Source organism: Mustela lutreola, chromosome 10 (assembly GCF_030435805.1).
Source record: "Mustela lutreola isolate mMusLut2 chromosome 10, mMusLut2.pri, whole genome shotgun sequence".
Classification (NCBI taxonomy): Eukaryota; Metazoa; Chordata; class Mammalia; order Carnivora; family Mustelidae; genus Mustela; species Mustela lutreola.
The window spans coordinates 100,542,599-100,556,668 of record NC_081299.1 but is presented as its reverse complement, the minus strand read 5'-3'; the positions used below and the strand labels follow the sequence as shown (position 1 = coordinate 100,556,668).

The following is a 14,070-nucleotide window of genomic DNA, read 5'->3' as shown; positions in this document are numbered from 1 at the left end:
TACTGATAATAATGAAAATAATTCTTACCATTTACAAGCACTTAATGTGTACCAGATTATGTCAAATAATCCTTACAATACTGCAGTGCGATAGTAATTTTATGACAGATTTAGAAAAAATAAAAGAACTTTCCCAAGTCCCACAGTGAGAATGTAGCTGTGCTGGGCTTCAAACTTTAGCCATACAACTTAACAACTATACCAAAATGCTGGAAAAAGGGGCATTGGCCTAGTTAGGAAGGTTCATCAAAGCTATACCAGATTACTGAATCTTTAAAAAACAATAAAACACTTATTGTTTATAAACTAGTTCATGTTTTCCTGGTATTTCTACCCCCATGTGTTTTTTTCTTTAAGTATGCCTTAACACGCTGAACACACTACCTCAAAAAAAAAAGAATGAAAGGAAGATGGTGAGAAAGGGATGTATTTTACGCAAAAGTTAAATGACAATCCTAATTCCGAAAGAATAGAGGGAATTTAGGATTTCCTTAAACTGGGAGTGTAACGCTCAAAATTACTACAGTTAGACACTGTCTTTTCAAGGTCAATCAAAGAAGTCATCAGTTGTATACTCACCACACTGAAATCAAGGTTGTCTTCAATCCATTTTTGCCCATCTCGGAACTCATCATGAAGTCCCATGATATAAAGGGTATCCAAAGCATCTACTATGGTAGCACCCATTTGCGAACTTCCTGTATTTGGGGTAGAAAGAAAACTCATTAATAACACGCCCTTCATATAAGGTCTGTTTTAACTTTTTAATATATAAAAAATCAAAGTAGAAATACAAGGACCAAAAATAACCCCCAACATGATTCACTCTTCCTTAAGAACAATAACAAACACTGTTCAACGTATTTTCCTAAAGATGACATGTTGACAACTAAAAGGGAGGTAAAGGAAAACTAAAACAGTAATTCTCCTTTCATGTTCTTCCTGGTCACAGTATGAGATCTCTATCTGTTTAACTAAGTCCAAAAAAAAAGGAGGGGGAATTAATTCAAGAAATGGGGAAGGTGGTTCAAGATGTCAAACCAGTCGTAGGACAACTGTGCTGTTCTGGTATAAATGCATAAAAAGGGCAAAAAATATACTTAGAAATAATAGTAAAAGTGCAATAAGCCTAGATGACCACAGTAAAACAAACTATAAAAACCTTACCAATCAAAAGCAGGTTAACCATACTGAAAAAGAAAGTAAGTATGAAACAAAATATATGAGTAGAAAAAATCAAAATAGTAAGATTTACACCCATCTTCAAAAAAGAGAATTCTGATGTTAAAGGAAACAATTTCGGTAGGGAAAAATTTAATTCAACAAAACCAGTTGATAGCAAAGCTAGACACTCTAAACACATGACAAGAAAACGGGTCAATCTTACTAATGAAAAGAATTACAAAATCCTGAATACAATCTAAAACAAATCTAATAGCATGTAGAAGAGTAAGTTACATGGAGCAGATGAGTCGTCCCCAGCCCCAGAAACACAATTATTTCCACCTTCTGAGAATGAAAATTATCCACAGTTGTTATCATCTATATTGAAAGGGCTTTATTACTGTCTTCATCAACATGAGTTTACTGTTATCCTGGCCCAGAAGGATAAAAGTTGTAAATTAATTTTACTTTTCATTCCAGGAACTTCCTGAAAGACCTATTAAAACTCTGAACGAAATACCTCCAAATTCTCTGCTTACCAGTCCTCAAGTGTTATATTATGGTCCTTACCCAATCATAACCAAGTACCCCTCCCCCAACTGAAAGGCCCATCTTAACCCAACTGTGTCCTTCTCTATCTGACAGGCTACTAAGGCTCTGGTGAGGTAGTGATCTACTGTACCACAGTGAAGCATTAAACTCAGCTTTGCCTTATCAGCAAGTCATATTTGACACTGCTTAGTTACTTTTCTTTCTTTTTTCTTCCATCCCTTTTCCCACTGAGTAAACAGTGCTTTCTTCTGACACTTTAAAGCTATACAAATTCATTCTTAAAATGTCTTTAACTTATATCACATTTTCTTCTTCACATGATTCTAATAAATTTTTCAACTTATCAATAAGTATTATCTTTCCACTACAAAGACAAGCACTCCATCACACTCTGATAAGCTCCTGGGTCTTCTCCCCACTTAAGTTCCCTAGATATTAACTAGAATATTTGTTCTGGGTTATTAAAGACATACTTTCCTTTTACTTTTCTTTGTTCCTCAGCTTTTTATTAAGATGATACTTTATCAAGCCTTTAATCACCCATATATCCCTCTCTCTCTCATAATAACTTAAATATGTATCTTTTTATGTATTCCATCCAAAATATTTATCATGCTTATTTTAAATCCTTAAGAGTACCTATTTCTGTTCTTATTTCAATTTTTATAGGTAGTTATGCTTCAGTTCTCTAGTTATTTATGGAGTCCGGGGAATGTGTATTCCTCTAAGGTGCAGACGACTCTGGAACGGAAAAAGGCCTGACCCACCTGCTCTGTACTAATTCCGGTTAGTTTCACAAAAAGGTTTGTGCCATGGGCAAACAGACCAAAGAAGTGGAAAGCAAAACTGATGTTCCTGGCTATCCCTATGATTGTTTACCTAGACAACTCAAGATTTCAAATGGAAAAAGTTAAAAGATCTAAAACTATCCTTGGGACAACAACGCCTGGGTGGGTCAGTGGGTTAAGTGAGTGCCTTCAGCTCAAGTCATGATCTCAGGGTCCTGGGACGGAGCCCCACATCGGGTTCCCTTCTCAGCACATGAGTCTGCTTCTACCACTCCCTCTCCCTGCTCATGCTCTCTCTCTCTCTAATAAATAAAAAAAATCCTCAATCAATTAGTCAATCTGCCCTTGGGTAAAAGAAGTTAAACACAATACTAAAGAATCTATAAAATATTAATAAAATTTTATGAGAATGCAGGATTCAACTAATGCAGTTCTCAGAAACTCATAACTTGAAAATGTTATTTAACGAGAACAAATGAAAGTAATTGAATTCACAACATTCTACCAACGGGGAAAAAAAAGAATGATAAACCTAAGCAAAAAGTTCAAAGAATCAGAAAAGATAAAGGCAAAAAATAATTACAAATTTAAGAAACTGTCAAAAATATAAATTCAAGAGACAGTTCTATTAGAAGAACTACATAATGAATCTACCACTCACCAAAGTTTAAAAAGTACCCAGGAAATGCAAAAACACAAAATAAGAAATGACTGCATCAACGGAGAGGAAACTAAGAAAACTATAAAAAGCCCATTTTAGTCATACCATATCAATAAATTTGAAAAAATGAGTGCAACTGATGATTTTCTATGAATATATATCATATATTCAATACTATAGTATCACATAAAATAAAAATATTACTTATTTTTATATGTAATGAACTTTGACTTAGAAAACAAACTTTTCTAAGTTTGAAAGAAAACTTTGACATAGAAAAGAAACTCTGACTTAGAAACTTTGACATAGAGAGAAACACAAAATCTAGATAACAAAAAAGACCAAGAAACAGAAGAAATTGAGAAGTTCTCAAAGAACTACCAACCATAAAAGTCGACTCTGGAAGTTCCACAGAATAGATTCTACTTTAATTTTAAGCACAGTAACTCCTACATAAATTTTTATAGAATATAGGAAGAGATCTAAATTGTAAATTATAAATTCAATTTACAGATTCTGCATGGCAATGATGTAAAAATCTCAGTAAGAAAAATAAAACTACTCTCTGATCTCATTTGTGAGCATCATGGAAATATTTAAGAGTGAAATTGCTGAGCTGTATGGTAAGGTTACTTTTAACTTTACAAGAAAATGACAAACAGCTCTCCAGAGTATACCATTTTATACACCCAGCAACAATGCAGAAAAGTTCTGGTTGCTCTACCATCCTTGTCAACATTTGATATTGCTGCCCTTTTTAATTTTAGACATTCTAATGAGCATGTACGATATTGCATTATGGGTTGAATTTTAATTTCTCTGGCAACTGACATGCTAATTGGCTATTCATAAATCTTCTTTGGTATATAAATCACATATATTCTAAATATATTCATGTGTGTATACCACACACATTCTCTACTTTTCACTTTAATATCTTTTGGAAAACAGTAATTGTTAATTTTTATGAAGTCCAATTTATCCATATTTTCCCCTTTTATAAAAGGTTTATGCTTTTTGTATTCTAAAAACTTTTTAAGATTTTTATTTATTTATTTATTTAACAGAGAGAGACACAGTAGGGGCAGAGGCAGAGAAGCAACACAAGTAGGGAGAGTGGGAGAAGGGAGCAGCAGGCTTCCCAGCAAGCAGGGAGCCCGAAGTTTAGAACTCAATCCCAGGATCCTGGGATCATGACCTGAGCTGAAGGCAGATGCCCAATGACTGAGCCACCCGGGTTCCCTAAAAACTCTTTTCTTACCTCGAAGTCACAAAGATTTTCTCCAAAGCTTCCTACCAAAATGCTTTTTGTTAGGAACATTAAAACATTATTTGCTTCCAGGTTTAGACCCATGATCCATTTCAAGTTAATTTTTATGTACAATGAAAAGTCGAGTTTTGTTAATTTTCTATACAAATATGCACCTGATCCAGCACAATTTACTGGACAAACTATCTTTTTAGCCACTGAATTACCTGAGTACCTCTGAATCAACCATGTATGTGCAGACCTAGTTCTGTTCTTTTCCACTGATCTCTCTGTCCTTAGGCTAAAATAAGAAGACTGCATCATTAAGACTGTCCTCATTACTGCAGCTTTACCGTAAACCATAAAATCGGGTCATATAAGTCCCTCAACTTAGTTCTTCTTTTAAAAAATTATTGTATTATAAATGCTTTGCATTTCTATATAGATTTTTGAGTCAGCCTATTAATTTATGCAAAGTCATTTTGATTGGGATTTCTTTAAATTTAAACATGAATTTTAAGAGAACTGATATCCGCATAGTACTGAATATTCCAATTCATGAACATGGCATTTCTCTCCATCTATTTAAGTCCTTTGAAATTTCTCTCAATAATCAGTTTTAAGTGTATAGGTTCTGCCCTTATTTTGTTAAATTCATCCACATGCAGTTCTATTTTTTTTTTATTTATTTGACACAGAGAGATCACAAGTAGACAGAGAGGAAGGCAGGCAGAGAGAGAAACAGGCTCCCCGCTGAGCAGAGAGCCCGATGCGGGACTCGATCCTAGGACCCTGAGATCATGACCTGAGCCAAAGGCCGCGGCTTAACCCACTGAGCCACCCAGGCGCCCTGCAGTTCATATTTTTTGATGCGATTGCAAATGATATGATTTTTAAATGACTCTATGACTGTTCATTGCTAGTATATAGAAATACAATTTATTTTGTACATTGAACTTGTACCACAACCTTACTAAATTTTATTCAATCGAGTACTTTGTTGGTGCTGATTTCTTAAGATTTTCTTCACGGAAAATCTCATTAGCTATAAGTTGTGCTTCTTCATTTCCAATCTTTAGGCCTCTTTTGTCTTTTGCTTACTTTAGTGTACTGGGTAGGACCTCAACTCCACCGCTACACAAAAGTAAGAGAGCAGACATCCTTGCTGGTTCATAATCTTAGAGGAAAACATCTCATGTTCAAATATTAAGAATGTGGCAAACTTTTTCCATTTGTTTTATTTTTGAGTATCTGTGTGTCTGTGTGTTTTAATGCCTTTCTTTAATCATACTGAGTAAGTTCCCTTCTATGAAAGTTACCGGAGAACTTCAATCATGGATCAATCTTGAGTGTTGCTAAACCAGTTGTTTGCATCTACTGAAATGATCATAAAGGTTTTTCTTTGATTCCCGTAATTTTATTTTTTTTAAAGATCTATTCTTTTGAGAGCGAGAAGGCGAGCACAAGCAGGGGGAGCAGGCTCCCGCTGAGCAGGGAGCCCTATGTTGGGCACAATCCCAGGACCCCGAGATTATAACCTGAGCCGGAAGCAGACGCTTAGCTGACTGAGCTACCCACATGCTCCCCCTTAATATTTTCTTTTTTTTTTTTTTTTTTTTTTTTTTTTTTTTTTTAAGATTTTATTTATTTATTTGTCAGAGAGAGAGTGAGTGAGAGCGAGCACAGGCAGACAGAGTGGAAGGAAGAGTCAGAGGGAAAAGCAGGCTCCCTGCGGAGCAAGGAGCCCGATGTGGGACTTGATCCCAAGACGCTGGGATCATGACCTGAGCCGAAGGCAGCTGCTTAACCAACTGAGCCACCCAGGCGTCCCATCCCCCTTAATATTTTCAATTATACTGGTTAACTTCTCAATATTAAATGAACCATGCAATAGTCATAAGGTATTATTCATTTGAGGTATTCCTGAATTAGATTTACTAAGATTTGGCTAAAGATTTTTGTGTCTATATTCATGATGGGCACTGGTCTACGTTTTCCTTTCCTTGAAATACTGTTGTCTGGTTTTGGTATTAGGGGTTTGGTGGTGCTACCAAGAAGACATAAAACAATCCTAAATGTGTAAACACTTAACAAGAATATATCAATAAATGAAATATAAGCAGCAAAAACTGGCTGAACTGAATGGGCTAAGAGAGAAATCCAAAATTACAGTTGAGGACTTCAACACCTTTCTCTCAGGAAGTGATAAAACTACTGGACAGAAATTTAGCAAGCAGAGAGGGAGCCTGAACAACCGCACTAATAACCAATGAGATCTAACATCAATAGAACATTCTACCCAGGATCAGCAGATGACATCTATACAGGTTCTTTTTAAGCACAAATGGAACATTCACCATATTCTGGATCATAAAATAAACCTTAAACAATTTAAAGGAAGTAAAATATAGGGGTGCCCAGATGACTCAGTCGGTTAAGCATCTGCCTTCGGCTCAGGACATGATCCCAGGTCCAGGGATTGAGCCCCACATCAGACCCTCTGCTCAGCGGGGAGCCTGCTTCTCCCTCTGCCACTCTCCCTGCTTGTGCTCTCTTGCTCTCTCTGTCAAATAAATAAAATCTTAGAAAAAGACCCTGAAATATAGCACACTCTCTGACCATAACAGAAGTAAACTAAATTTCAGTAATGGAAAGATAAAAAGAAAATCTCTAAATGTTTGAAAATTAAACTTCCTAATGGAAAATGTGTTTTTTTTCCCAAGTGGAAAAGCACATGGCTTTTTCCATGTGCTTCTATTTTTTTTGAATTAAATTCCAGTTAGTGAACAGTGTACTGTTAGTTTCAGGTGTACAATATAGTGATTCAGCACTTACATACAATACCCAGTGCTCATTACAGCAAATGCACTCCTTAATCCCCATCACCTATTTCACCCATCCCCCCAACAACCTCCCCTCTGGTAACCATCAGATTATTCTCTACAGTTAAGAGCTTGTTTCTTGGTTTACCTCTTTTTTTCTTCCTCCATGTTCCTTTGTTCTGTTTCTTAATATCCACATCATGGTACTTGATGATCATATGGTACTTGTCTTTCTCTGACTTATTTCGCTTAGTGTAATACTCTCCAGATTCAATCATCATTTCAAATGGCAAGATTTCATTCTTTTTTATGATTGACTGATATCCCCTTGTATACATACACATTTGTTTAAATTTATTTTTAATTTAAATTAAATTAACATATACTGTATTATTGGTTTCAGACCTAGAGGTCAGTGACTCATCAGTCTTATAGGATACCCAGTGCTCATCATAAAGTGTGTGCTCCTAAATGTCCATCACCCAGTTATCCCATACCCCTACCCCAATCCCCTATAGCAACCCTCAGCTTGCTTCCTACGATTAAGAGTCTTAATTGCCTGGGTGGCTCAGTTGTTAAGCGTCTGCCTTCAGCTCAGGCTTGATCTCAGGGTCCTGGGATGGAGCCCTACATCAGGCTCCCTGCTCAGCGGGAAGCCTGCTTCTCCCTCTCCCACTCCCCCTGCTTGTGTTCCCTCCCTCACCGTGTCTCTGTATGTAAAATAAATAAATAATATCTTTTAAAAAGAATGAGTCTCTTACAGTTTGTCTCCCTCTCTGATCTTGTCTTCTTTTATTTTTCCTTCTCTTCCTCTATGATCCTGTTTTGTTTCTCAAATTCCAGAAGATCATAGGAGAATTGTCTTTCTCTGATTGACTTATTTCACTTAGCATAATACCCTCTAGCTCCATTCATGTCATTACAAATGATAAGATTTCATTTTTTGATGGCTGTATAGTATTCTGTTGATGGACATCTGGGCTCTTTCCACAGTTGGGCTATTGTGGACACTGCTGCTATAAATACTGGGGTGCAGGTGCCTCAGATGACTACATTTGTATCTTTGGGGTAAATACCCAGTAGTATGATGGCTAGGTCATAGGGTAGCTCTATTTTCAACTTTTTGAGGAACCACCATACTGTTTTCCAGAGTGGCTACACCAGCTTGCATTTACACCAACAGTGTATCAGGGTTCCCCTTTCTCCACATCCTCACCAACATCTGTCATCTCTTGACTTGTTAATTTTAGCCATTCTGACTGGCATGAGGCAGTATCTCATTGTGGTTTTTGACCTGTATTTCTCTAATGCCAAGTGATATTGAGCCTTTTTTCATGTGTCTGTTGGGGATTTGGGTATCTTCTTTGGAGAAATGTCTCTTGAAGTCTTTTGACCATTTCTTGATTGAATTATTTGTTCTTTTGAGTGCTGAGTCTGATAAGTTCTTCATAGATTTTGGATACTAGTCCTTTATCTGATATGTCATCTGCAAATATCTTCTCCCATTCCACAGGTTGCCTTTTAGTATCCTTGACTCTTTGCTTTGCTTGATCTTGATGAAGTTCCAATAGTTCATTTTTGCTTTTGTTTCCCCTGCCTTTGGAGAAGTTTCTAGCAAGAGGTTGCCGTGGCCAAGATCAAAGAGGCTGCTGCCTGTGTTCTACGCTAGGATTTTGACGGATTCTTGTCTCACATATTTAGGTCTTTCTTCCACTTTGAGTTTATCTTTGTGTATGGTGTCAGACAATGATCCAGTTTCATTCTTCTGCATGCAATTTTCCCATCATTTGTTGAAGAGATTCTTTTTTCCACTGGATATTCCAACCTGTTTTGTCAAAGGTTAGTTGGTCATAAAGCTGAGGGTCTATTTCTGGGTTCTCTATATTGTTCCACTGATCTATGTGTCTGTTTTTGTACCAGTACCATACTGTCTTGATGATTATAGCTTTGTAATAGAGCTTGAAGTCCAGCACTGTGATGCCACCAGCTTCGGTTTTCTTTTTCAACATTCAATAGATCTATCTGTTAAGTCCATCTGGTCCAGTATGTCATTGGATATTCAGGGTCTTTTTTGATTCCATACAATTTTAGGATTATTTGTTCCAACTCTGTGAAAAAAAGTTAATGGTAGTTTGGTAGGGATTGCGCTGAATGTATAGATTGTTTTGCATAGCACAGACATTTTAACAATATTTGTTCTTGAAATCCATAAGCATGGAACGTTTTTCTATCACTCTGTGTCTTCCTCAATTTCTTTCATGAGATTTCTATAGTTTTCTGAGTACAGATCCTTTGCCTCTTTGGTTATGTTTATTCCTAGGTACCTTATGCTTTTGGGTGCAATTATAAATGGGATCCATTCCTTAATTTCCATTTTTTCTCATTGTTGGCATATAGAAATGCAATGGATTTCTGTGCATTGATTTTATATCCTGTCATTTGCTGAATTCCTGTGTGAGTTTTAGCAATTTTGGGGTGGAGCCTTTTGGGTTTTCCACAAAAAAAAAAAAAAAAAAGAGTATCAAGCCATCTGCAAAGAGTGAGACTTTGGCTTCGTTGCTGATTTGGATGCCTTTTATTTCTTTTTCTTGTCTGACTGCAGAGGTTAGGACCTCTAGTACTATTATTGAACAAAAGAGGGGACAGTGGACATCCCTGCTGTGTTCCTAACCTTGGGAAAAGCTCTCAGTTCTTCCCCATTGAGAATGATATTCACTGTGGATTTTTCACAGATGGCTTTTATGATATTGTTATGTTCCCTCTATCTCTACACTGTGAAAAGTTTTCATTAAGAACAGATGCTGTACTTTGTCAAATGCTTTCTACATATATGGTTCTTGCCCTTTCTACATAAAAGAAAGGATTGAGAGGATCATATGGTTCCTGCCTTTCTTTTATATATGTAGTGTATCACACTGATTGATTTGCAGATGTTGAACCACCCTTGCAGCCCAGAAATAAATCCCACTTGGTCATGGTGAGTAATCCTTTTAATGTACTGTTGGATCCTACTAGGCAGTGTCTTGATGAGAATTTTTGCATTCATGTTCATCAGGGATATTGATCTATAATTCTCTTTTTTTGGTGGGGTCTTTGTCTTCTTTTGAGATCAAAGTAATGCTGGCCTCAGAAAATGAATTTGGATGATTTCCATCCATTTCTAGTTTTTGAAAGAGCTTCAGAAGAATTTATTAATGAAATGTTTGGTAGAATTCCCCTGGGAAGCCATCCAACCCTGGATTCTTGTTTGTTAGATTTTTTTTTTGATTACTGCTTCAATTTCCTTGCTAGTTGTGGGCCTGTTCAGGTTTTCTATTTCTTCCTATTTCAGTTTCGGTAGTTTATACATCTCTAGGAATGCATCCATTTCTTCCAGATTACTTAATCTGTTGGCATACATTTGTTCATAATATGTTCTTATAATTGTATTTCTTCAGTGTTGGTTGTGATCTCTCCTCTCATTCATAATTTTATTAATTGGGGTCCTTTCTCATTTCTTTTTGATAAGTCTAGCCAGGCACTTATCAATCTTATTAATTCTTTCAAAGAACAAGCTCCTAGTTTTGTTGATCTGTTCTACTGTTCTTTTGGTTTCTATTTCATTGATTTCTGTTCTAATCTTAGTAATTCTCTTCTCCTGCTGGGTTTAGGCTTTATTTGCTGTTCTTTTTCCAGCTCCTTTAGGTGTAAGGTTAGCTTGTGTATTTGAGACCTTTCTTGTTTCCTGAGAAAGACTTGTAGTGCTATATACTTCCCACTTAGGACCACCTTTGCTGCATCCCAAAGATTTTGAACATTTGTGTTTACATTTTCATTTGTTTCTAAATGTTTACATTTTCATTTGTTTCCATGAATTTTTAAATTCTTCTTTTATTTCCTGGTTGACCCATTCATTCCTTAGTAGGATGCTCTTTAGCCTCCAAGTATTTGAGTTCTTTCCAAATTTCCTCTTGTGACTGAGTTCAAGTTTCAAAGCACAGTGATCTGAAAATATGCAAGGAATGATCCCAATCTTTTAGTACCAGCTGAGACCTGATTTGTTGACCCAGGTAGTTTATTCTGGACAATTCTGTCTATTCTGGAAGTTGTTCCACGAGCACTCGAGAAGAATGTGTATTTTGTTGCTTTGGGACAGAATGCTCTGAATATATCTGTTATATATAAGTGTGTAATATATCTGCTATATAGATATAACTGTTATATATAATATATATAAAACGGGCCCTTATTTCCTTGTTGATCTTCTGCTTACATGATCTATCCACGGCAGTGAGGGAGGTGTTAAAGTCCTCTACTATTATTTTGTTACTATCAATGAGTTTACTTTTATTATTAATTGGCTTATATAATTGGCTGCTCCCATGTTAGGGGCATAAATATTTGTAACTGTTATATCCTCTTGTTGGATAGATACTTCAATTATAATATAGTGTCTGTCCTTCCTCATCTTTTATTAATCTTTGGCTTAAAATCTAATTTGTCTGATATATGGATTGCTACCCCAGCTTTCTTTTGATGTCGATTAGGATGATAAATGGTTTTCCACTCCCTCACTTTCAATCTGGAGGTGTCTCTGGGTCTAAAATGAGTCTCTTGCACCTAGTGTATCGATGGTTTTCCTTTTTTATTCAATCAGATACCCTGTGTCTTTTGATTGGAGCATTTAGCCCATTTACATCCAGAGTAACTACTGAAAGATAGGAATTTAGTGCCACTGTATTACCTATAAAGTCATTGTTTCTATAGATTATGTCTGTTCCTTTCTGGTCTATGTTACTTTTGGGCTCTCTCTTTGCTTAAAGGATCCCCTTTGATATTTCTTTTGGGGCTGGTTTAGTGACCACAAATTCTTTTAGTTTCTTTAAATTCTTTTAGTTTGTCCTGGAAGCTTTTTGTCACTCATTCTATTTTGAATGACATCTATTAAATATTCTTAGTTGCATATTTTTTCTCATTTAGCACCCTGAATATATCATGCCAGTCCTTTCTGGCCTACCAGATCTCTGTGACAGGTCTGCTACCAGTCTAATGAGTCTACCCTGGTAAGGTATGGACGTCTTATCTTGAGCTGCTTTCAGGATTTTGTCTCTGAGATTTGAAAGTTTCATTATTATGTCGAGGTGTTGTCCTCTTTCTATTGATTTTTAAAAATTTTATTTAAAATTTGGTTAGCTAACATACAGTGCAATATTAGTCTCATGAGTAGAATCCAGTGATTAATCACCTAAATAAACACCCACGGCCCACCACAAGTGCCGTCCTTAAATACCCATCATCCATCTAGCCCCATCCACTTCCTTTCATCAACCCTCAGATTGTTCTCTATCAATGAGTTTTTTTTTTTTTTAAGATTTTATTTATTTGAGAGAGATATAATGAGAGATGGAACACGAGCAGGGGAGGATCTTACTTATATCCACGCTGATTAGCTTCCTGGCAGTCAGTAGTACTGCCACTTACTCTTTTTTTTGAGGTGAGTTTTTCCATTTTGTCATCTGTCCAGAGAGGAACAGATAAATAAGAGAATAAAATTCTAAAGGGCATCAACAACCCCAGGGACTGAGCAGGGAGCCCTACAATGGGACTTGATCCCAGGACCCTGGGATCATGACACAATCTGAGCTAAAGGCAGCTGTTTCTTGTTTGGTGGCAGCTGTAGTGATAATCCCTTTTAATTCCTAATAGTAGTAATTCATGTTTATTCTTTTTCTTTGTCAGTCCTGCTAGGAGCTTGGTTTCATTGATCTTTTTAAATAATTTATCATCTAGGACCCGTATCTCTTTGATAATTTTTAATATAGTAGATGTTCTGAGAAATATGGTTTAAGAAAATGAGTAGAAAATTAACACCCAACCTTTATTTTCAGTACACATTTATACTCCAATCCTTTAAAAGGACTCACAGTTTACCACTGAATTTAATATAAGGAAATACTTACTTGAAGAGAGGATCTAATTTTAATTAACCATTACATATAATGTCTTTTCCTGCACTAATATCTCACAATGGGGCATCCACAAAGCAATGAGGACTGCTGCTTTCTTTTGCATCCCCTCCTCCTCTATAATATGAGGAGTATCAGAACTGTGTTGAAGAAAAACTACAAATGGGTACCAAACTTCCCTGATACTAAAAAAAGAAATGGCAGAAAAAGCAGCAAAATACTCAAATAAATGAATGACATATATATATATATATATATAAAAATACTATCTACATATATAGATTCTATATATCTATACATATATGTATATATATATACATACATATATGTATAAATTTATCTATATATAAATCTATCTATATATAGATTTATATATATATATAAAATCTACCACATCATCTGTATATTCCAAAGTATCCCTAAATCTTCACTGAAACTTAAAAAAAAAAGTACATGTTATGTACTTATTATAATTCAAATTATTGTTACATAGAAATACTTGATAAAGTATAAAGAACTTAAAAAGTTAGATTCTATTTTAAAGATGGAGACAGAAAATGGATATAGTAGTGGATGTATAATTAGAAGAAGTAAACTTACCAAATATATTAGTGGAGTGTCCTTTCCGTGCAATAGGTCTGAGTTCATTATGCCCCCATCCATATATCCTATAATTATCCCAGGCATGTTTCATCATCTGAGAAAGGAAAAATTATAACCAAGCAATTTACATTACTCACAGACTGTTATTTCATCTATCTAGATCATCTATCACTATAGTCTTACCTATTATCCTATATCTCCTACATTAGAATATTATTCTATTACCATTTGTACCACTGTGACAACACACATAACCATGCTTAACCTCAGTCTACACAACAGAGAA

The 14,070-nt window shown here is 35.7% G+C and overlaps 1 protein-coding gene across 2 annotated transcripts in view; it reads right to left on the bottom strand.

The window, feature by feature from the left end:
* Nucleotides 1-14,070, bottom strand: part of MAN1A2 (mannosidase alpha class 1A member 2) — a 195,967-nt gene that overhangs the window by 123,237 nt on the left and 58,660 nt on the right. For both annotated transcript variants that reach the window (XM_059137472.1, XM_059137471.1), the window contains exons 3-4: nucleotides 13,782-13,878; nucleotides 580-698 (exon numbers count right to left, since the gene is read on the bottom strand). In XM_059137472.1, the coding sequence (XP_058993455.1) occupies nucleotides 580-698; nucleotides 13,782-13,878 (216 nt within the window). The remainder of the gene's footprint in view (nucleotides 1-579; nucleotides 699-13,781; nucleotides 13,879-14,070) is intronic.